The sequence below is a fragment of the Rousettus aegyptiacus genome, unplaced genomic scaffold (genome assembly GCF_014176215.1).
Source record: "Rousettus aegyptiacus isolate mRouAeg1 unplaced genomic scaffold, mRouAeg1.p scaffold_m13_p_13, whole genome shotgun sequence".
NCBI classification, from domain to species: Eukaryota; Metazoa; Chordata; class Mammalia; order Chiroptera; family Pteropodidae; genus Rousettus; species Rousettus aegyptiacus.
Window position 1 is genome coordinate 52,906,626 of NW_023416288.1, and position 25,350 is coordinate 52,931,975.

General features: G+C 42.4%; 1 protein-coding gene across 5 annotated transcripts in view; it reads left to right on the forward strand.

The window, feature by feature from the left end:
- Window positions 1-25,350, forward strand: part of TPK1 (thiamin pyrophosphokinase 1) — a 234,657-nt gene that overhangs the window by 150,583 nt on the left and 58,724 nt on the right. For all 5 annotated transcript variants that reach the window (XM_016157158.2, XM_016157159.2, XM_036230749.1 and 2 more), the window contains one exon: window positions 22,597-22,708. In XM_016157158.2, coding sequence (XP_016012644.2) covers window positions 22,597-22,708 — 112 coding nt within the window. The remainder of the gene's footprint in view (window positions 1-22,596; window positions 22,709-25,350) is intronic.

Below are 25,350 nucleotides of genomic sequence, written 5' to 3' on the forward strand. Positions count from 1 at the left end.
AGAAATTAGATGTCCAAGAGTTAGTAAGGCATGCATTTTACATCACAAATTACATTACAAACTTCCAAATACGTTGTAGATATCCTTCCTCACGTTTACTTCTGCTTGTCTTATTTTTCTCTCAAGAGATCAGTTAATTACTATATAAATTCCTAACATTTTATATATTATACATGTGTAATGCTGATAGTAGAGAGGATAGAAATCTGTTAACAGTCCAATAGAGAGGGGCTGAATATTCATGTTTCAGACTTGGCCCACACGATGGTTTCTGCTGAGAACTGAGGGGTGGGGTCTGCCTGTCACACGTGCTCTTGTCCGGGACAGTCTCGTCAGTGACAGCACTAGAGGTGTGGTCCTCAGAGTGATGCGGACTGAGGGGACAGGGACTTCTTAATCCTAACAATAATGGCCCCTTTCTCCAAAATAGCCTTCATTCTTTCCCTCTGTCTTCTTCTCATATATATTTTTTGTTCTCGCTTGGCCTTTTAGAATCTCAAGTATAAACTATGTAGTAGCACACAACCACTAAACGGTAGTATAAATAATATAAAGACGTAAAGATCATTTTATAGATGAGCAGTTGTAAGGACTTAAAGTGATTTGTCCAATGTTATACTTAATATTTCTTTGAAAAAACTATGCTGAAAATGAAGCAGATCTCATGCAGTGAGAGTCAAAAAAAAAAAAAATTCCCGGGCATTTTCTATCTATAAATGTCCTGCCACACTTGAGCTCACAGCCTCTTTCCTCTTCCATAGTAAATGGACTCGTTAGTGTGGACATGAAGAAGAGATGACCGTGTTCGTTGGGATGTGTGCTCAGAGTCTTCACTGAGGGGCACAGGGAGGGATCAGAGTAGTGACCAGGACCCTGGATTAGGCAGCCGGGTGCTGTCGTTCTCCGAGATAGAAAATGTGAGAACAGATCAAGATTTGAAGGTGGTCAGCGGACTTTGGGGTATAAAGAGATTAACCTCGACAGCACATGGTAGAACGAACCCCAGGGGATACCTTAAAGGAGAAGAGGTAGAACTAAAAAGAGTGATGTCACTGAAACCAAGGTGGTTTCGAGGTGAAGAGACAAAGGCGTGGTCAGCCGATCAGCTGCTATGTTAAGCATAAAAAAGACGCGATGAGTTGTCAGCCAGGAAGGAACTTGGTAAGGTGCAGTTTTCATGGTAAAATATGTGTAGAAACCAGATTACCGTGAGTCGAGTATCAATGGAGCGAGGAGTCAGAAACACCTTTTTATGCGTCACTGTTTATGCTTTTGTATTGTTTCCTTATGGCAGCTGAATTTCGGGACTAATCTGGGAACTAGTGATGGCTTATGAAGTTACTTGGGTGAGACCGTTTTCCAAGAGAAAAGGGAAAACAGAACAGGAACGTTTCTGGTGGGAATCCTGCCTTTCTGCCTTTCCCAGTACGTCAAGGCGTGCGGCCGCCATGCCGCCCGTTTGTCAGGCGGCTCGCACGCTTGCGGTCACGAGCCGTGCCTCACTACACCGACGAAGTGATTTTCAACCTATTTTAAATCTACATCCTCAGAAAGGTCCCTCGTGCCACCCCCAGCTCCACAGCCCTGACGGGCACTCCCCCCTCCCTCCCTGGTCCAGGCATAAGGTGTGAATTCCGAGCCCCACCCTGACCTCTCCTGTTTCTGGGCTGTCTGCTCCGGTCACGTGGCCTCTGGCCTCCAGCCGCTGGTTCAGCTCCCATTCTCCAGATCGATTCCGCCCGTCCTCTGCTCCGCCTGTGTCATCCCAAACTTGATCTCGGCCCAAAATGGGTTTTTTTGTTCGTTTAAGTCACTCTCTTCTAAAGCCCTGCTCAAAATTTCTGTCTTCTATGTAGAATTTCCAATAAACCTCTTTCAACTTTCTTCATTTGGATTATTTTCATCAGTTTTTAAAATCTTTTTTTTCCCCCCTATGGGCCTCAGTCTATCTATAAAACAAAATTTAATAAGATAGCTTTTCCTTTTCTAAACCTTAAAACATAGAGTTGCATATTTTTGATTTAAAAAACTGAAATAATAATCACAATTCATCTAGTCCTAGCCAACTCCAAATAAATAGGATGTTTTAGATGATCTGAATGTGTCATTTCTGATGTGAAAAGTGTTCATACTGCCTCCTCCTGTGAAATATAGATGCCTGGGTGTCCCAGGTCGGGAGTCAGGCTGTGACTTAGTCCCCTTATTTCCCAGTTGTCAGGTGCTTTCTTCCTGGTTTGCTGGAAGCTCATTTGGGGGAGTGACAGCTTCTTCTAGGGGCTCTTGAGCAAATAAGTGAGGGTGGCGGTGGCAGAAGTCGTAGGTTCTAAAGCGACCTGGATATAATGAACTCTCAAGGGACAAGGCGTCAAATAACAACGCTGACACCCTCCACTCGCTCACACGGCGTTCAGGTTTTTGACCTTAAAGAAGTCTTTCACCCAGGGAGGTTTGCAGAAAGACGCCCATCAGCAGAAAGCCGCGGTGATCAGTCAGTGATGCCAAAGTAGCAGGTGAGGAAACGTCAGATTCGGTCTCCATGGAAACTGTTTAACAACTACTTGAAACTGGCCTTTCATTTCCAGCCGTGAGTGACAGAGAATCGGGTTTGGAGACGTGGTGCGATCCTTAAGAGTCCTGTGTGCAGGTGAAACAGTAGAAAAGGCGGCATCAGCGTTTATCTGAGCTCTGTCATCGTAATTTATCATAATCCAATTCTAGACGAAGTAATAGAATAGTGGGTGCCGGGTGTCACCTTTTCCTTTATCTAACCCCCACCCCCCACCCCGCCGTCCTCTGGCAAGGACACAAGTGCACTCTCATGGACACTTTGTTCAACTGAGCATCGCTTCAGCATCTTTTTTTTATTGAAAACAAAGGGTTGCCAATGCTGTGCCAATGATCTGTGAAGTGATCCGAGTGTCACCAGCAGGCACCTGAAATGAGCCTCTGGGGAGATCGGCATAAGCGGAAGTCTCTGTGTAGAGAGCTTCACGCAGCTCCAGCCGGGTCGTATTACTTCCAACCCAGTTAAGATCCCCCCTCTCCCCAAATATGCGAGCTGTTTGTTTATTTGTTCTAAAAGTGATAAAAACCTAAAGCAAAGAAAAAGTGGAAAATTTATATAGATATATTTAAGCTAGGAGGGCTGAAATATGAGGGCACGTTTTCAAACTGAACATTCACCCTGGATATTTCAAAGCTCTTCCAAGGAGTATTGTAAGGTGCCTCACCCATGTCCAGATACACACATACATATAACACATGTAATATGTATGTGTGTGCATACGTATGAATACACATACACATACCCCAAGAAGCTCAGCTTTTCTAATCTTACTGAGAGGAAGGGAAGTAAGCTACCTCTCACTCAGGTCTCCTGCGGAGGGTGTTTTTTTGGAAACCATTATTCCACAAAGTTGTCTTTTAAGAACTCCACTTAGTCCTTCATAACTGTCATGATTGGAATTACGACATTTGACTTGATGCATATGGAATAGTTTGACACTGAAATTTTTAAAAATGCATCAGAGTCAGAAACAAAGTTAGCAAAGCAGAGTATAACCCAAGATTATCGATACACACATAGATTGACTGATTGATTGACAGAGCATAGAATTAAAGACGACCCCGGTTTCACAGTGTCTCTGAAGCAGACTGAGATTCAGCAGGTGATGTCAAGCAGAGAGGACAGCCCAGACGTCAGAGCCATACTGAGTATTAATGCCCGTGGCATCGCCGGAGAGGCATGCCTGTCCCCCTCACCAATAAAAACACATAAGTACACATTTTCTCATTTTCCCTTCTTTATACAGAATTTAGCATGCCGTATACATCTGTATCCTCCTTTTTTTACCTGGTAGTATATTTTGGAGACCACTCTATTCAGTGAGAGAGATTATCCTCATTCTGTGGCTGCTTAGTGCCTACTGTAGGGACGTATCTCAGTGCACCCTGATTTATCCGTGGCAGTGTTTTGAAAGAACACACTGCAGATTCAGACCAGGCAGTTCTTTGAATGCTGGTCACATGTATTTTGAAAATGATCCTCGATTAACTTTATGCAAGTTCATATTAAAGACATATTTTGGTCTCAAAACTCCTTATGAGATGGAGACAATATGATCAAATTTTAAAGATAAGCAAAATAGGTCTTAAAAAGATGAATTGACTCGTCAAGGGTTATTCCACCAGTTAACAGTGAAGCCACATTCCACATGCCTGTCATACCGACCCTTTCTCTCTCTACTCCATGATTCTGTTTCCAGTTCCATGATTCATGAGCTTGGTATGAGGCCATTTAGTATAGAAGCAACAATTTTAAAAGGGAAACTCATTAAGCATAAACTATAAAGACCACATAATTATTCTATAACAGAGAATAGGCTCCACTGCCACCTTTTATAGAATATAGATAAGTTTTTAAAAAAGAATAAGTGGACATAATCAGTTTTCTTATCAGTGAGAAAGAATATTCTGTTGCAGCTGAGATAGTAATAATAAACCAGAGTCTTTGCTTTTTGGAAAAAGTCATGTTGATAGAGGAGCCTCAAAATTGATTGTGTACACATTGGCCTTTCAGCTGTCTGATAATAGGAAGCCAATTCCACTCTTAACCAGAAGTCCTCAAGGTAGAAGACAGAGCATGTGACATCAGTCTCATTGTATCTGGCAGGTGTAGTGTACAGGCGTGTGGCTTATGGGACAGTGGAGATTTATTTTCTCCTGGGTGAAGCTGACCTGTTAGAAGAAGTGGGCGCCTTTCGAAATTTTGATAACCATAATTGCAAAGCAGTGAATAGAGCTTAAAATATTTTTTTTTTTTCTGAGCGGATTTCACACTATATATTTCCAGGAGCAGAGCAAGCCTTATGAAAAAGAAAAGGACTTAGACAATTTTATGTATTCATTCTAATAAGGATTTATCGGTATCGTATTTTGCAGATCAGTAAGTTGCTCTCGAAGAGCTAACAATATGTTCACTAAACAGATCGCTGTTTCACATCACAGCTCCGTCATAGGCGGCGAAGGAAGCCGCAGCGGCCCGTGGCTTTCTGCAGGCGGGAGGCGGGAGGTAGGAGTAGGCCGTGCCTCTGCTCTGTCTCCAGCAGGCGGACGCCTGGGGGTCACTGAGAGCGAAGGGGTCATAAGAGGGGACGCTGCGATCAAGGCCGGGCAGTGAAGAAGCTGCACTTCGTTAGGGAGATCTGAGAAAAGCCCAGTGTTTCTGGGAGAGAAAATAAAGGAAGCAGAAAATAAAGGCGACAGACGAGCCGGGAGCGGCAGTTTGTGCCCGCCCCCCACGCCGCGTGAGGGTGGCCGGACCTTGAGCCATTGCAGTCAGGCGAACGCTTGGTGCGTCGGGCGAGGCCGCGAGCCTGTTTGGGAATCTGAAGAAGAGTATGAATCTTCCCTCCAGAAAAATACACATTTATATAGACACTAAAATTTTAAAGTAGAATTTTAAGAGTCTGTAGAAGTCTGTCCATGGAGTTCCGCGTGGGAACCGACTGTTTCTGATAGGAAATTCCGTGCCCCGTTCCCTCTCTTACCAGTGAGCAGGAGCGGTGACCTGCGTTCGTGTGCAGGAGTTTCACATTGAGTCGTTAGCAGAAATGATCAAAAGCCGGGCAGCCGAGTTCTTCCGTGACGAAAGTGACGAGGGTGGCCGGTCCTGAGGCTCGCCACGTGCCCCGTCCGTTTCCAAGTGAAAGTTTCTTTCGTTTTTATTTATTTGTGGACTTGTATAGCAACCTCACGACAGCTCTATAAAAATATATTATTATTATTATTATTATTATTATTATTATTATTATTATTATTTCTCAGCCGAAAAACCAAAGGTCCGGGTCTTATTTACCGCTAGAAAGACGCAGAGCCAGGACATACCCCGGCATTCCGCTCACACGTGTACTGCTCCGTACTCTGATAAATCACTATATTGTACTCTCCCTAAGAAAAACAGATTGAGGCCATTTTCAATGTTTAAAAAAAACAACCCGAGAATGATTGGCCATAGATACAGCACAGTATGAAGACCTTATGTTCTGTTCATCAAGCTTACATCTCAGATACAAAGATGCCTAACCCTGTAAGCACTAGGTCATTGAGTCACGTTTGTAACATGATTTTGACCGGTGTTAAATGTGGCTACGGGACTTAGCAGCAACACTAATACTGCATATTGTCCAGTAGACTGCCATTGAAAATTTCATCTCTAAAGCCAAATAGTGCATAATTCTTTAAAACCATCTTATCTTTAAAATACTTCATTTGAAACAATTCTATGAGCCAAATTTTAACTTAACTACTTAGCCTAAAAATGTTGATAAGCAATATCATAAAAATACATTAATGCTACAAATCTTATCCTCCATTCCTTTTATCTACAGTGCTTTTTTACCTGAAGAATTGCATTTATATCTAAAATAGCAAGAATTTATTATACCAAGATCCTATTGAAGAGGAGTCATACTCAAAAGAAAGGGAAACGTGCAGATTCATCAGGGAACTGGAGGGAGCATGTATATCCTCATTAATTATAGAATAGATGTTTAATGAGCGAGTGTATGAAGAAGCAGTGTCATGTGTATTATCCTGTGGTTTGTTCTGAAAAATTTTAATTATTCAACACAGACTTATGTGTTGTCTGGGGGCTTCTGGCTCCAAGTGGGAGGATTCAGTCTTGGCTGTAGTGCGTACTGACTGTGGCTCCTGGGGACTTTCTGAGTCTGTTTCTTCATCTGTTACTAGAATGATAATGCACACGATTTGCATGAAAATTAAAATATTTAAAGCCAGGTATACGAAATTAATTTTTGTTTTGTTTGTGTTCGAGTTCTTTCCTTTGGGCTTCGAGTGGAAAGGGTTTGGTTTGAATATGATTTGAATTAATCATATTCCTTATTTCATAGCACACTATCATTATTGGTCAGTTCGTTTCATTATTTGATTGGATTTGTTGATTCAAATCCCATTCCTCTCTAGGATTGCCTTCCATCACGTAAGGAACCATCCTAACATAATTTACCTTTTGTTCTGTTTTGCAAAATGTGTATCGTTTTTATGACCATTTAAAAGATATTTTTGTTCATATCTCTAAAAGAAAGGGATGTTTAAACCCGTAATTATAGTGCCATTATTACATCTAAATGAAGTAAAACATAATATGATAAAGTGTTTACATTTTATCCATTGTTTTAAGATATTTTTACAGTTTTATGATTAGGGTTTTGAAAGGTTCATACATTGCAGTTGGTTCACATGTTTGTTCTTTTAATCAGTAGATCAGTCTCTGTCTCCATATTTTTTTTCTTCTTCTTCCTGTTCTTCTTCCCCTCACCCCCTCATCATTTTTGTTGAAGAAACTTTATCATTCGTTGTATGGAATTTTCAAAGTCTGGGTTCGTTGCATGGCCTAGAAGCATTAAATACTTTCTATTTTACTTTTATTTTTGTAATTTGTAGTTAACTCTAGAGCTATGATCAGAACAATTTTAAAAACCTGGAGCGGGGTCACTTCTGGAACAGGTGACATCACATAACATTTGGTTATCTCTCTGTTGTGATATTAACAGCTGTTGATTATCATTCGCCTCCATGAATTATAGTGGTTGCTCAACACTAATACTAAAATATTCTACCATTATTACTTCATCTATTGCTTGGAAAACCTACACAAGGAGAAGCTTCCCTCAGATGAGTTACTAAATTTTCCTGCGGAATAGTTTGTAAAGGAAGGAAGGATGCACACTTAATTCTTTTTTCTTTAATTTATATTTATCAAAATAATGAGTTGGTTCCCTGGCTTTTTTCAGCACTGATCAGTCAGTGTTCTTTAAGCTCATAGTTTTAAGCATATTGTATATGTAGAATCAGTCCATCCTACTTACCGTCTTTAATGCTACTCAGAGTGTCCCGTATTTGGCCAATGGGGGCATATGCAGGGTACCGAATCCTTCTGACAGGGGTGTGGTTGTCTTGTTTCCTGTTTCCATGGCTTTTTCCCCCACTCATCATACACACCTCTGGCTGAGTCTTGGACTCTCTCCACAGGGCCCTGTAGTAGGAAGCCGTATTTGGAGACCATATCTAGGCAGGAGGGGCGTGCTTAGAGCTGCTAAGTTGATTCAGTAGACAAAGCTAGAGGGTTTTTTTTAAAGATAACATGAGTTCATACTAATTTTACACTTCCCATTCAAACTCAATAGTGATCTTTTAATGAGCAAAGTTTTAACATTTTGAAGTCCACTTTATTATCTCTTTCATTATGGATCATGCTTTTGACGTTTTACCTAAGAAATCTTTATCTAAATGAAGGTTACAAAGGTTTCTCATATGTTTTGTCTTAGAGGTTTTATAGTTTTTGGTTTCACATTTATTTTTGATTACTTTTAAAACTCGGAACTTTGTTTTTTAAAGTTATGGAGAAAATTCTTATTTAAGAAATTGGAGTTGATGGTACTTTAAATTGCATCATAGTGGCATATTTTTTGCTACATGTAAAATTTTGATCATAATTTCTTTTCATTTTTTCTAAGCCTAAATATTTACTCTCTGTAGAAAAATCAGTTCCCCAAAGAAGGTGTTCCCTAATTCATCCTCTGCCTCTCTGACTTTGCCGGTCAATGTCGGGGCTCTCTGGATGCGAACTATGAAATATTTACGATTCACTGTATGATAGTATTTCTCCATTTCACATTTAGATTCTAAAATAACTCAAGGTGACTCTCATCTTTAAATCGAATATGAAAATAGATGGTTTTGAAGCAAATTTATAATATGTTCATGGAACTCCATTATCAAGCATTAAAGACTACAGTTCAGGACCATCTATGTTGGGAATTAAATATTTGTGGTTATGCAAATATGCATCTTTTCTAATATGGAAACAATTTTTACTTCAGGACCATTATTTTTAAAAGCAAAACTTAATTATTAAGTTCTTTTTAGAGTAGAAACAATTAACTTTTATATAATTCTTGTCAAATTTGTGATGTCAGAAGTTTATCTGGAAATTTCTGGGCAAATAACAGGAAAAATGTTCAAGTCAAATAATAATAAAAATGTACTTTTACTTTTCTCTTTCCTTGAGCCTCACAAAACTCATTAATTTAGATTCCTCTCAGTCTGATTTTTACTAGATTTATTTATTATTTTCATTAAGAGTTTTTTCGTTCATACACAATTGTATGCTCATCTGTCATTTCTCTCTATAAACCATAACAAATTCATTCTCACATATACATGTATTTTAAGTAAAACAAATTTTTGGTTGTTTTAAAAAGTGCTAAATTTCTAATTAGATATACAGTCATTAAGACAAATCCATGGTTCTATATCTTAAGATGTATTCATAGTTTGATTTTTATTATTTAGAAAGTATGTTAGCTCTTTAAGTTTATAGAGGTGACACTTTTTCTAACAAGGACTGTGACCATCTTTGAGAAGCCAAAATAAAGCCAAAATAAAGAAAATCCTCCTTTTAGGTAGAGAAGGGGGAAAAGCCTCACATTGTTGTGCTGAGCACTCATAAAAATGACTCATGGTGATTGCAGGCATCATTCATCAGGCTTACGTTTTAGAAGGAAAAAAAAAATCCCATTACCCACTCCATATTTAAGTCTTCAGTGCTTAGAAGGCTTGTCATAGCCAGGACTCGGGGTCCGAAATAGTAAATCCTGACACGTCTCAATTTTAGCCTCTCCTCCTGGCGCGGCTGGACGCGGAGCACCCTGCACACGGGAGCGTTCCGCTCCGTTCTGCCCCAATTCTTTCACATTTCCACCCACCAGTACTAATTGTGTAGTGTCGTTAGTTTTTACATCTTCCCCTATTTTAAAACCAGGTTAATCCATAAGTTTCCCTGTTGGTAAGAAACGCCAGAAAAAAACATCGGGCATGCTGCCCTTGCGTTAGTGCACGCAGTCACGGGGCAGCCAACGAGCGCATCCTCGTTCCGTGGCCTGATTTCCGTGAGGTCGGAAACAGTGCGTTCACCTTAATTCTGTGCCCTTTCTGCCCTGCGCTCCCTCCCTCCTCCTCACCACACCGACTCCTCACACAGCAGAAATATTCTGACCTGCCACGTTTATCCTATTCAGGTATGTAAGTTCATGTTAGAAGAGAAAGAACTGGCAATTTTTTTTTATTATTTATTCATTAGTATCTGAGAAGAGGCAGGTTAAAATGCGCTACTTACATTTAAAAGCTTATGTATTGTATATGTTGTTCTTTCACTTGCAAACCTGTGTTATTTATGTTAACGATATTTAGATACTAACTTTCCTCATTTGAGGAAGTTATGTCTGTCTTTACTTTTAGAGTGCCTTTTTTTCATAAGTTAAAGAATTGAATGAGGTCATTTATTAATACTCAAGTCTAATAAGATGTCATCCTTCAGCTCTCAGAAGAGGGACATAAATATAAATAATTTTAATGGGGAAAAACTGCCCAGTTTTTAAAACTCTTCTTTTATGCTTTCTAATGTCAAATCGACTGTTAAGGGAGAGCTTCTGCAGAATGAACTCTAATTTTTCTTTATTGGATACACTGGCAGGCTGGCCCCTCTTGCTCCAGTGCCCAGTGTTTCTAAAAATTGAACAATTAATTTTTAAGTGAGTAATATTTTTTTAAAAAATCATTGAGAATTTATCATTACCATAAAATTACTTTTTCCCAATAACTTCTTATACCAGCCGTAGAGTCCAACTCAGAGTCAGAAGAACTGTGGTATTTACAGAGGTGTTAGTATGTAAAATACAGCAGTAAAATGATGACATTTGTAAGACAAATAACGTTTGGTCATCGGGTTTGTCTGGCATGGAATGGGCTTGCTGCCACTTACGTGGTCCGTTTCCACAGCAGCCTCGAGATGTTGGGAAAGGGGCGTCATGCTGCGCGTAGACCGGCCTTAGATCGGGGGGGGGGTGGGGCGGGGGGGGGGAGACGGAGCGGGGGCACCGCAGACAGAGTCCCGCCGCCATGTTTCCCGTGGACGCGCCGCGTGGCGGTCGCACCCTGTCCGCTGCCTCTCGTTTTCCCCGCGGGGTTACCCGACAGAACGAGAATCGTTCTCGGCCGCTGTGCCCATGCCGGGGCTTCGTTCACACGTTAAACCCGCCTCGGTCATTTCATAATTTGCCAGGACAAAATAATGGTGATGAAATAGCTAAGATTTATTGAAAACCAGTGCCCAGCACTGTCCTAGGTGCTTAAAGTGTACCATTAATATTTAACCATTGAAACAACTCTGCGATGTGAGGTATCTCCTCAAATTTGGGAATAAGCGACTTGAGATGTAAAGAGATTCATTTAACTGTCCCGAGTCACACAGCCAGTACGTGGCGAACAGCAGCTGGCCCCGGGCGGTCGGCCCCAGAGTCCAAGCCGGTCCGCAGCGCTGCCGATTCTCTGAGCCCCTTCGTGGCAGACACAGCGACCGAGGCGGAACGCCAGTGTTCCTGTACGAAACGGTCATCCGGATGGCCCTGAGTAGGATCGTAGTAGTTTTTGTAAAATAAACAGCTAAATGGAAAAGCAACATTGAACTATTTTCATAGGTAGGTGAGGAGATAGGTCATTGGTTGAAAACCCTGTCTGCAGGTTTTCAGCCGTTCTGCTCCCGGGACGGTCTTCAGAGCCAGGTGCATCGGCGCGTCCAGCCAGCGTGGCCGCTGGGTGTTAAACGCCCGATGGTTAGAAGTAATGCTACTGGTTATTAGAATAAGAGCTTCCATGGCCTGCTTCTTAGCGCCCCCCGCAACAAAGAGTTGCTGACATCGTGTAGGAAAAAGCTCAAGATATTTGCCCCTGCCTTTTCCGTTCTTGCTGTGTCTTTAAAGTTATGGTTTTTTCTGAGTCGCTAGTCACATCCACATACGCCCTCTCTTTCCCTGGCCGTCGTGCCGTGGCTCGTGCGGCGGCGTGCCAAAATAACACGCACGTGCACCTTTTACCTACGGCACGCGGAAGTCGTGACGGGGTTCGTTGTGCGACGCAGTCGCCAAGTCTGTGACAGCATTTAGTTTGGATTTGGGGGGTGAAAGAAGAGAGGATATGGAAATGCCGGTGACATTCAACAGCCAGACCTGAGTCTTGTCTAATCCTAACGGCTGTTTTCTTACGACGACTTCAGAAATCACGCCCGAGAAGCGCCCTCGGCACGCCGGCGTTGCTGCCTGCCCGCGCTCAGCGGGGGGAGCGCGGTCCTTCTCCCGCCCGTGTCTGGGGGGGACGTGCTGTCAGTCACTTAGAGTCCGATCGATGCCTGAAGAGAGTGGCTGCCACTCTGTGATTCCAGGGAAGCCGCGTATCAAGGAGCGATTTTCAAAGAGCTGAAAGCCGGCGCGGCGCCGTGAATAAACCCCGAGGAGCTTTGACCGTCCCTGTCAAAGGACGAGGCCATAAATATGTAGGTAGTTCTGCTTCGTTTGTGAGTGCCTGTTCTTTTCTGTCATTGTGGAGTTTCGAGGATGCCATAAATTGGTCCTGGCAAAACTAAAACAAAATTTATTTTGTAAAAAATTAGAAGAGTAAAAAATATAAGGTAGAGAACCCAGGACGCAGCTCCTGCGGTGTGTCGGGTGTTAGAGGGTCCAGTTTGGGTAACTTTATAGCATCCAAACCAAATTTAAAATAACCAGTCACATTTAATCATCTATTTAAACGATCTCACATAAATGACTTCGGGCTCGGAAGCGAGATAGTCGATGCGCAGTACTCTAACGCTTTTTCCCCCAATAGGCAGCATTATGAGATTTGGCTCATCCGTGCTTCGATGTAGTCTTCTCAAATGAGTGCATGCAGCATCGTCAGCCATAAAGAGCTCTGCTTTCGTGACTATGTTACCTGTCTTCATTTTATTAAGATGGAATTTGATGATTGTCGAGGAACTTTTTTCCTCTAACTTTGCCCTTACCTTTCTCAAGCTGACCGCTTAGGAAAGACGAGGGGGAAATCAGACCAGATAACGTGCAGAGAAGGCGGCAGAGAGAAGCTGGTAGTTTTCCCTTAGAAACAAAGAAAAATAAAACTAGTCGTACTTACACTTTTAAAACACCTATACACTCTTTTGAGCAAAAGTTAGAGTGTATGTGTACCTGTTCTATTTTATAGACATGTAAGGAGCAGAAAGGATACAGGAAGTGAGAACGAAAAGCAGCTGTAGGGAGCCAGGTAAGGCAGGGAGCCAGGTAAGGCAGGAGCCAGGTAAGGCGGTGCAGACGGCGACACCTGGAACAGGCCGCAGGAGGGCGGAGCGTGCGTTACCCGTTGCTATGTAACCAGTTGCCACAAAACTCGATGGCTGAAAACAACAAGAAACATTTGTTATCTCTCAAAATTTCTCCGTAGGTCTAGAGTTTGGCTTTTCCGGGCGCTTCAAGCCTGGGGTCTCGTGGAGCTCCGTTGTGCCAGGCGCCGGTCGTGTGACTGGGCGGCTCCCGCCTGCGTCCCTGGGAAGCCGACGCTGGCTGTTTGGGGTGGGGGCAGCGTCGTTCCTCTCAGTTCGGGCCTCCACGGGCCGTCTGAATGTCCTCGTGACGTGACCTCCCCAGAGCAGGCGGCCAGCAGGAGCGAGAGAGCAGGGGCCAGCCGGGACATTCCTGTGATGCAGCCTAAGGTCACACACCGCCTGCTGTGCACGGCCAGCCCTGCTCAGCGCGGGGGACGAGTAAGCCAGGACACACGTGCCCGGAGGCCAGGCTGGCTGGGTGCCGTCTGGGAGACCGGACACCACGGAGGACTGTGATGCGAGTCGGACGCATGCACAAGACACCAAAACTGCCGCCTGCAGAAAATCGGCGCTTTTGCCTTGCCGGCGTTAAAGCCACTGACCTCACATGCAAGAGATCAAAATAGACCCCTGTGACAATCAGGGTCATGAGCGCTGTAACCTGAGCGGTATATTTATTCCAACATGTGCCAACACATAATACACAGTGTATCATGGGGTGCGTTTCATGTCGCTTTCAGAGGACATAATTATCCTAACATTCTTGATACGAAAAATGAGAGGCAAGTAAATCGACTGTCTAAAATTAAAAGTAATGTATTGTTTCGTTGCCCATTTTAATCCCTTTGTGTGATAGAATAAGAGTGAATGTTTCTGGAGCCGTTTCCTCTGTGGCAGCCACCATTCCAAGTGCCTCACGTGTAAAGTCGTTTCATCCTCACAACAACCCTCTTATTCTGGTTTTATAGGTGAGGAAAATGAAACTCAGACGTGGGGGAAAAGAGGTTCAGACCCTGCGTCTTTCTTTCGCACCTTCGCTCTGACCACAGCGTTGTGCATGGAGCAGCCCCCCGGGCTGCTCAGAACGGGGTCCCTAACAACAGCAGCATCTCCCGTATCCGCAGTCCACGGGCAGAAGCTGAGGTCCAGCCAGACTCCTTAGGGCTGGAACAGAGAAGTGGAATGCTTTCGAACGGCTAGGAGTGTTTCTCTTCAGGGATGGGGGTAGGTAGGTCTGACCCACTTTTTAAAGGGATCACTTCGGCTGCTGAGTTGAGGAGAAACTCTGGTGAGACAAGGGAGGATCTTGACATGGTGACTTGGGTAGCGTGGTAGTGAAGGAAATCGAGAGACATGTGGGAATCTGGAAGTATTTAGAGTGTAGAGTAAGGAGGAGTTCCTTATGGGCATGGAATAACAAAAACGCCCTGCAGTTAAAGGATGGACTAAGTGTCAGCTCAGATCAAAAGCTGTAAACAGGGAGTTTCTGGGTAAAAGATCAGGATAGATTAAATAGGCAGTTGGAGATTCAGGATCAGACTTAGAGAAGTCTAGGCTGGAGATATAAATTTGGGATTCTCCAAGATCTCTGTGATCGAGATCATGAAAGGCATAAATGTAGGTGGACGAGGAGGATCTAGCTGAGAGCAAGACACTCGCCCTGACGCAGTCCAACTTTTCAGAGTTTCGAGAGAAGGGGAAGAGACAGCAAAAGAAATCGTGGATGAAGAGGAAAACCAGGAGAGAGCATGATATTCTGGAAGCAAAGGAACGATAGCAAGGAGTCGAGAGGCGTAACCTGCAAATTCTGCTGAAAGGTCAAGTTGGATGAGGACTAGGAATTGACCATTGGGCAGATCAGTTTGGCGGTCACTGGTGACCTTGATGAAAGCCAGTTTGGAAAAGAGGTTGGGGAAAGGTTAGCTGGAATGAATGTAAGAGAACTGGAGGAGAGGAGCTAGACACAGCGAATTCAGACAGGTCTTTCTAGAAGTTTTGATGTAAAGAGGAGCAAAATAATGGGGCGGCAAGGTGGTGACTGGCACAAGAATCGAAGGTCGACAGCAGTTACATGGAGGCAGCTAAGCTTAGCGGCCCCGTCGTGATCAATGCTTCTTGTATTCCTACCTCGTATCCAGCATTTACAAAGAAGTGTTGGAGGTATAAAAATGAACGCGATATGGTTTACTTCCCTGAGGGGTTTATCTTCCAGTAAGGGAGTGAGACTGAAAGCCACGTGCTGTGGTGCCCACGGGTGCCTGGGTAGCCCGGGCTGCAGACCTTGGGGAAGGGTGGGGAGGGGGCGGGACATGGCGTCTGAGCCGAGTCCTGGATCTTAACCCCTCTGAGTGTTAACCCGACCGCTTCTGATTAATATTTTATAGGATTGGGGCGGGAGGTGGGGAGGGTGGGAATCGTCCTATTTGTTCCTGACTAAAAGTAGCCAAGTCTTTTAAAAAATACTTCTGTATGTTAATTTGCTTAATCTTAGCTCAGTTGTTGATGTTGCATTAACCATTAATTTTGAACTTCTGGAAAACCCAATAAGTGTGTTTTTAAAACACAAACGAGTGTCCACACACTTTGTCAGCACCCTCCCAATACTCAGTCACTAGCAAAGAACAATAAACGATGGGAGACATAAATAGGGTGGCAGATGTTGAAGATAGATGGACGAGGTCAAGGCCGATAGTTATCATTCATGCTGCTCAAGCTTTTGTTTAGGATAAGCATGGGACAAGGTCATGCTAAAGCTTAACTTAGAGGTCGAATATAGGAAACAAAAGGCAAAAATGGGAAGAAGAGCAAAGGAATGGAATGATCCTGACTGGCTTCGAAGTTAGATGCCCAGGAAAACGTTATCATGCAGTGAAAATAAGTGGACGTTCAAATCATTACACACTTGGGTTTAGATCCCACGCCTTCCATGTTACTGGCTAGGTGATCCTGAGCAAATTAATGGCCGTATGGGGTCTGTAATCCCTGTCTTAGCAGTAACTCTGTCGCTCACGGTCGCTACGAGGCGTTCGGCGCCCAGAAGAGTGTTAGTAGAACATAGCAGATATTCAAAAATTGCTACCCTCTTTCTTCAACTGGAACTTTCTCATTATTTCCTCCAGTTTTTATAAAGTTTGATAGGCATACTGGGGTTTGAAATAAATAAATAACTGCAAAGGTGTTTTTTTCTCCCCCTAATCCCCACTTCAACAGCACTAACAATATCCCCTGAGCATCATGAATGAACATGAGTCAAAACAAAACAACTAGACACCCAACTCAGTTGAACAGGGTGAACATCGGCCATGCTCCATCTCAGCAAGCAGAAGCAGCTTCCCGGGGTTTATTTAGGTAGGATAATGATTAGGATCATTCCAGCGGCTCTGTGCTCTGGACTGCCCGCCCTTACCCTCCGCTTCGCTACCAGTCTTAATGACCCACAGCCTCTGGGATAACAGAAAAGAGAAGTGTGCAGGGGATTGACAAGCCTGACGGAAGGGAGGGGTCAGGAAGAGGAGGATGTCTGTGTGGGGTGCTCGTGTGAATCGGGGCGTCTGTCCTCGGAGATGCATCATACGTAGCTCATTTACAGAAGGAGAGTCAGTGTGGGTAACACAAGGAGGAAAGTTAAAATCTGCATTGCAGTGCTGGAATTCCTGTTACCTTTACCAATTAGGAGAAAATCTAGGAAACAAAGGCCGGTGGATTTAGGGTTTGAACTGAATTTTATTTAAATTATTTGCTTACATTGAAAAAAAATAAGAAAAGAACCTCGTGTTACCTTCCATCCAGGCTCGTGTTATATTGAGAATTCCAAGAGATATCTTTGTATATGATGACCAGATATGAGGTCTCAGGAGGAGTTCTTAGAACTTTTCCAGAATGGATGAGCAAAGTTAGGGAGGTGTGGTCCTGTAATGAAGGGCTATTTCAGAATAGGGGACCATTTAAAAAATATATATTTACAGAAAACTAGAGCTTCTACCTAGCACATGGAGATATGGGTCTTCTCTTTAAGATATGTAAAAATCTTATAGTTTAACAAAAATGTTTAAATACATTTTTTTTTCTTTTTCTTCCTGTTAATATTTCATATTAGACTTGTGACGAGTAATCACGTTTGTTTTCCTTTAAAAATTACTGGGACAAAGTGACTAGACTTTTATTTAAAAAAAAAAAAAAACAGAAAAGAGTGAACACTTGTGTTGACGTTAAACTTGGGACCTGATAAAGGGAGAGAGATAAGGAAATCAGCATTCGTAATCGGAATCTTTAAAGCCGAGTTCTGGGCACCTTATGTGTGTTATCTCATGCAGTCCTGAAAAGAACCCAGTGAGGTCGTACTAGCCCATTTTACATGCAAATATCAAGTGTATGCTCTGTGTGCGCACTGAAGTGTGTTTTGAATGCTATTGACAGGGCGTTCATCATTATTGGTTCTGCGTGGTTTTGGCCTAGTGTCCAATTCAGCAGACATTACAGAAAGAATTCTAGGTGTCTGTCCCTTTTAGTTCAACTGGACCCTCCCTCGTCTACTCAGATTTTGTTATTTTTTAAAGCATATTGGCACCTTTTTATCAATACTTTTTCCTTTTGCTTTAAGCCATTCATTAATCAGCCAGATATTTACTAGACACTTAATATGTTCCTTCTACTATGCCATAAATCCAACAGAAATAGGAGTCATTGCCTTGAAATAAATATTTTTTAAAGGATACACCATGAATCAGGTTGAGAGATGCAATACAGTAATAAAATGCCACATTTTATAGTAAAATACGTAATGATTGCAGTATAAATACTTAATGTTTGTAGTCATTAGAAGTATGCGATTTGTGTTAACTGGAATGCATAGTGGAGTTTTTATTTAAAAATTTTAGAGCTTTTTCTTTGCCTTGAATTTTCTCTTGGTTGAGGATGATGAAATAGCATAGAAATAGACAGAGGACGTGGGCATCCTGATCATGCTGTATGCTAAGTAAACGTTTATCGGAAGGTATTCGAAAACTCCTTGATCAGTCTTCAACTCTAAACGTACCTTTCGGTGTAACCCGTTCTGCTTCCACTGTGAGACATTCCTGCTGCTGGGTTAAGTATTGTCTTTAGAAGTCATCGTTTAAACTGTCTGTCGTTTTTGGAGGCATCAAGAGTAGATTTCTGACAATTTAATGTGAGAGCACTCACCAGATTATTTTCTCTGACTGGAGTAAAATGGAAGTCATAAAGATAGGGTAGGATATGTCATAAAAACGAGGCAATAATCACTGGCTTTACCCATTTTATTTTGAAATAGTTTAGTGTTGGGGGTTAATTAGGAAATTAGCCTGTCATTGTAGTATTTTACTATCTCTAACAGTAGTAGGTATTTCATAAATATTTTTGGCTTTTGAATAAACTAGTTAAAGTGGCATTCGGAGGTTTTCTTTTGGATAACCATCCAGTGTTGTTATTAACCTTTTCATCAGAGAATATACCTACCTCATGTCAAAACACATGATTTCAGCCTGAGAGTATTAAATAATTGCCAAAACGTAAGTCAGATGGAGGTTATTGATTTCAAGACATATCATCGAAATATTCTGGCTATGAAAATATTAACTCAAAATATCAGTTTTAGATGCTGTGTGCAAAATTACTATTTCAAGGCAGTATTTTTTGGGTGGATGTCATGAGATGCAGATTGCATGGGTAAATAAGGTGTTAGTTGAGAGGTAGACGAAAGATCAAGTGTGGGAAGCAATGCAAAGGTAAACAGGTTTTTTTTTTTTTTAGCTGCAATGCTACCTAGAACATCTAATGCTGATGTGCATTGGGATTTCTGAGAGGAGAAGCTAAGAAGCAGTTTTTCCAACAGTCTTACCTGACCTGCGAGTAGTAGTCTGTGCAATGTCCTTTGGAAAATGTGCTTCTAACGTGACTTCGAATTCCTAAAAGCTACCTATAGATGAGGTATTAATGCATTTTCTAAAGGAAATGTTCTAAAATCAATATGTGAGTAAATTTACATGTAACATTGACTTAATATAAGCCATTTTGAATAAAGCCAATACACTTATATTTTGAATTCTGTATTTGTGGAGCAGAATGGAAAAAAATATACAAGTCTTTTAGCTCTGAGATTTTACAGCTGTAAGTTTGCTGGGGAGACTACGTCTCTTGTGACCCCTTTCAGTCACATGAATAGTCACAGTATGAAAATATGCTGGCACAAACATCCATCTTTATGTGGGGGAGGTGGCCTCTTCTCCTGGCAAATATAGTATAGAGCCTTCCATTTATTTCTTGCACTTTTCTTTCCTGCAGGCTATTTAATTTCCCATGGTGCTTGTTGATAAAATTTTAAGTACCTGGACAAACTAACAAAAGATGAGCTCCGGGAGGTTAGCCTTGTGTTTAATCAGTGTACAGCAGTTTTCTCTCATCCTGGGTCTAACTGTGTGCCGGAAATTTTAGCTGCAATTAGCCACAGGGTGTAAGTTCAGCATTAATAGCAATTTGATGAATGGTTATCCATTTTATAAATGGGCATTGCCACCTGCTTCTGGAATCTTTTATACTAGGTAGAAAGTGCATTTATGTTCTCCCTGTGTTCATTTGCTTTGTGAGTGATCTTGTTAAATTGCCATGTATTTGGGAAATGGGCACCAAAATATCTTAGCATAAAACTTGGACAGTTGTTGGATGGAAGGTTGTAGAGATGTCAACAGGATATGCCTCAGTGTATGGGATTTTTTGCAAAAGCAAAATCTAGGGTGGATTTTATCTTTTCTCTCAGCCACGCCTTAGTCATTTGCAAAGAGGAGGTTTAGTACAAAGTGACGGTGATTTTTTATTCTGTGATATGGTATCTGTTTTTGTATCGCTCTGGCTTGGCTTTGGCATCTAGGGAAAGTGAGTCCGTGATGCTGCCTGTTTTTAACCCACGCACAGCTGTGATTTCTGGCAGGGGTGCCCAGCAACAGTTTTGCTCCTTTTCACTAAATCACAATTTTATACCTTATTGAGGTAGTTAATATGTTTAAAACAACCATGATTGGAAAAGCATATTGTCTGTGATTGCGTTTTGCTCCGCCTTTACTATACACATCTGCTTTTGGCTTCCAAGAGTTATCTTAGCTCAGAACAGGGGACAGAGTAGCAACCTGTGGAATGATTCATGAGAGTAGAGGGAGGTCGATGATCACTTCAGGTGTCTCCAGTCTCTGGTAGTGGCATAAATCTTGAGAGAAGTTCTTTCATGTCAGCCTATGCCTGCCTGCATCAAATCACATGTAGGCTAGCATATATTATGAATCAAGAAATCTGAGGAATTAACAAAAATTCCTTTGTTTCATTTTTGAAAGATGACCCATAGACTTGAGGATGTAAGAGAAAAGCATAATATTGCTCCCCTTTAGCCATATGAAGCTAAATTTGGGTTCTTCAGAAGAGTCTGAGAATTTCTAAGTCTTGTATTGCTTTGTATCTAGGAAACATATGTACTGTTTTATAAGTTCTCAGTATTGAATCAGTTGCACTCATTGGTTCATGGCACAGAACACTCTGGTCCCAAGCAAAAATCTGCATTGATCGATCGATCGATTGATTGATTGATTCCCTTTCATCCCCATCCCACATTCCCATATTCTTACCCTTCTCATAGGCAAACACATTAGCGTGTACAAATATTTTTACAATTTTGGCGTTAGAGGAAGTATCTTACTGTGTTTGAATTTGTTTTAATTTGCGTAGGCGAGTTGTGTAATTTACACTGATTCTGTTCCCTGCTCTGTGTCACGTCACAGTCCACGCATGTTTCTCTGGGTACATCTAATCCCTTGCTCGGAATCTACATGGGTTACCTATCTTTTCTCCCAATGGTGATCGCCAAATCCAGAATGTATTTTATATTTCCTTTGAAATTTTTCTCTGCATTTGAATATATTTAAGCCCTCTTAATTGAGTTTATGCCTTCTGCCTGAATGTCCAAAGAGAATTTTAAAACATACTGTATGAATGTATGTGTATGAATTATACAGATAGTAAAGATCTGAATGAATTTGTATTAAATTCCAAGGACTGGCTTGTAATCTAGCAGAGGTCCCCACCCTTCGTGGCGCCAGGGACCGGTGCTCCTATGAGAATCGAATGCCTGATGATCTGAGGCGGAGCTGAGGCGGTGATGCTGGCGCTGGGGAGCGGATGCAGATGCAGATGAAGCTTCTCTCGCCCACCCGCCTCTCACCTCCTGCATGCGGCCCAGGGGCTGGGGACCCCTCATCTAGAGAACGGTTTTTCTGATAAAAGCCATCCTTTGACTAAAGACAGTCAGCTCGTACGCTGAGGCCTTCTATGCAACAGAACAAAGTTCTTAGAAGCTTATAACACAGTACAAAAGACATAATTGGAACAAAAGCAAAATGCCTGTGAGAGGCGACTTAGCGGCCTCAGCCTGGTGGTATGTCATATATCGAATATACTTGAAACTTTATTAAAATAAAGAATATCCTTTGGGACTTATTCCCTCCGAGGCACATGAATTATGAAAAGTACTTTTTCATTTCGTTACTAACTGCGTGCATGCTGTGGCATTTTCCCACAAGGACTTGCGATATCTTTCTATAAAAACCAGCTACCCTAAGGATGATGAATAGAACAGAAACGGAAAATTGTTACTCTACAGAGTTTCCAAGCATTCTGTTTTAAAAGCAAACATCATGGCCTCAATTGAGCATTACATTTAACTTAGTCTCCTCATTAAAGGAAAAATTGAAAACATGGTAATTTATATAAGTTTTCATGATCAAAATGGAAAAAACATATCAGCTCCTCAAGGCCGATCCTGTTTCCTAGTAGAAGCGCTTTGCACTAGAGCAGCTATGGACATGGGAAGCAGGTTAAATAACTGCTAGTAGGGTTGACATCGAATGCTGAAATTTAGAATCCCCATTCTCAAAGCAGAGATTTTACTTGGGAGCCAGTAGTTTTAGTTACACTTGAACAACTGTTTAAGACCCTAGAATTCTGCGTCATGTAGTGCTACGTCTTCAGCATGTGGAGTCAGTCTCGCCTCTGGAATTGACCGGTAGGGACATGTAGGAACCCTGATTCTGCCCCTTGTTATCGGCGTGGTCCTTTAATCTCTACAAGCTTCGAGTTTCTCCTACGTAAAAGTAATAACAAAAGCAGCCATATAAAATTGTCGCTGGAACTAAGTCGGGTGATAGGTCCTGGGATTATTCAGCATGTACTACATGAACTCGCTGTCAGGATTAAGTTGATAAACTGTGTGAGGTTCCTGATCAGGTGTGTCTGACCAGGTCTCAGTGCCTGTTAACCTCCCTTCCTTTCTCTTCCGGGCCTTAACAGTCATTCCTTCTCCACTTCAGGGGAAGCACAGGTTGCACGTGGACACGGGAGTGGAGGGCGAGTGGTGTGGCCTTATTCCTGTCGGGCAGCCTTGCAACCGGGTGACGACGACTGGCCTCAAGTGGAACCTCAGTAAGTAAAACCCTTGCACAAAGGGGTTTTTTTCTTTCTGTTCTAAATTCGCCTTTGGCATATACGTCGGAGTGAAGATGCTGGGTCATGAGGTAAGTCTGTATTTCATCTTTCAACGGCGGCCGGACTGTTTTCCAAAGCAGCTGTGCGTCTTAGGCTTCCACCAGCCGTGCGTGAGAGTTCTAGTTTCTCCACGGCTTCACCAACACTTGTTGTTATCTACTCTTAATGCGCATCCTAGCGGTTATGAAGCATTATCTCACTGTGGTTTTTATTGGCTTTGTCCCGGTAACTGATGATATCAAACGTCTTTTCATATGCGTATGGGCCGTTTGCATATTTTCTTTGAAGTAATGTCTATTCAGATCATTTGTCCATATTTTAGTGGTGTTATTTCTCTTTTTTGATTGAGTTGTAAAATTCTCATGTATATTCCAGATACAAGTTCATTATCAGATATACGACTTGCAAATATATTCTGTCTTTGGCTTATCTCATTTTCTGAAATTTCATTAACTAAATTAATTTAATTTTGATGAAGTCCAATTTTTTTATTTTATGGATCATACTTTTGGTGTCCTATCTAAGAATTCTTTGTTCTGCCTTCCTCATGATTTTGTGTACCTGAAACCTAGTTTACTTTAACAGAGAGGTAGCTGGTCTACCTAATGGAGCAGGCTCTTTTCATAGGCAGGCCTCTGAGATTTCATCATTAGCTGCTGTTATTAAATTTTAAAATGTTTTTCAGTACCTATTAATTGTATTAGGTCCTAGTTATACTAAAATCATCTGGTTTGAAAAGGACCAAAAATAAGGTGGATTTGTTTCATGAACTACAAATACTGCTTCCAAAATAAATCATCAGGCATTGTGAATCAACTTTAGTCTCTCAGAATACCAGTAATTTAATCAGAGCTTTGATTGACTATCAAAGGGATTATCTCTTGACTGACCAATATCTCTAAGGTTGTAAAAAGTAAAATACAGGAACCACGTCATTATTTTATAACACGCAAACTGTTCGGATTCCTAAAAGGAAATAAATATTTCAAGAAATAAATATTTGAAGATACAAATATATGTTAAGAGAACTTTCTATGGGGCACTGCTGAAACAAGTAGAAAAACCTGGAAATATTTTAAAGCTGATGTCTGGAGAATTCACCAGACTTTGAAAGTGTGGTGAGAACAGATCTTTCCCAGTGCACAGAAATATGTGACGGGTTCTGAGACTGGTTCGCTGGACCTGACACCAGCTCCCAGTAGAATCTTCTTTGACAACAACCTAAAACAGTTGTACTCTTTGGAGTTCCCATTCTTTCCGAGGACCCAGTCCAGTCCATGCAGTGGTGAACTTCCTCCTAGAGCTGGTAGTGACCTCACCGTTCAGGGCTGGCACCAAGACAGGAGCACTGAGCAAAGCGGAGAGAGGGCTGGCAATATGGCAGGAGCCTCCGCTTCCTTTACGTCCCAGTAACGGGAAAGAGTCACAGGGTTAGGCACGACTCTTTGGGGCTCTCTAGAACCTCCTCTGGTCCCTCCTTTCCCACAGTGATGCATACACCCTAATTCCGTACAATACGGTTTTCTCTGGGAACCGGGCCTTTGGCCTGAATTGGGTAGGGCTTTTCACCTTCCTGCCTGTGACAAGTCTTTGATCTTGCTGTAATGCTGAACACTATTAATTATTTACATAATTACAGGTTGCTTTGACTTTTGAAATAATTCCTTTCTCTACAACTTCGTGAAAATGAGTAAACAGCAACTTCATGGAATATTCAGAGCGTTGAGACATAGCGTTTCATTAATTATCTGTGGACCTCATCAAAAAGTAATGTCAGTAACAGAAATGACGCCGTGTCGACTTGAAGGGAGGGCCCCTGTGTACTCAGCATCATTGTCTGTGAAAGCACAGCCCTGAGGGCAGTGTCATGTCCTCAGTCACACCTGCAGGGCGACTGGTTGGGGCTGGGCCTGGAGGAGGAGCACGTAGACGCAGTAGCGTGGCCGGCAGCCACTACTTTTTGGGTCAAGGAGAGTAAGCCCTTGTAAGAAGGCAAATCAGAGTCTTGCCCAGGGGGTCATGAGGCTCGATCTCTCCCGGTCTACACCTGCTCTGAAATACGGCGCCACGAGTTTAACAGTAGTCTGATTTACTAGTTTGAATTCGTCATGCCTCCCATCACAGTATCTTTGTAGAGTGTGAAAGGTGCCTCTGTACCCATTGCTCAGAGGTAAATCTTCATCAGTATTGGTGAAGCTACCTGGATTCCAGCATTTTATTTCGTGACAGTTTGCTGTGTCTGGCACGAGAGTTTTCTAGGCTGTGTTCTCTCAAAAGTAAAGTAGCTGTGTCCTAGATCAGTGCATCCTCTCCGCTGCTAGGTTTGGCCTTTGCTCTGACCGTCGCTCCTCCAGTGTGCCCTCGTCCCAGGGGACACGGGCGTCCCCGTGCCCCACGTCCTCACCCGGTCCTCGGTGCAGTCGCGTTTAATCATGTGGCCGGTCCGATCAGCGTCAGTCGTATCTTACTGTGGACTCCGCTGGCGAGGGACAGCCTCCTTGTGCGGTTCCTCGTCATGCGGTTTCCTCGTCACTGAGTTACTGCTTCCTTTTTCCCATGAGCCATTGGGCTAATTTGTT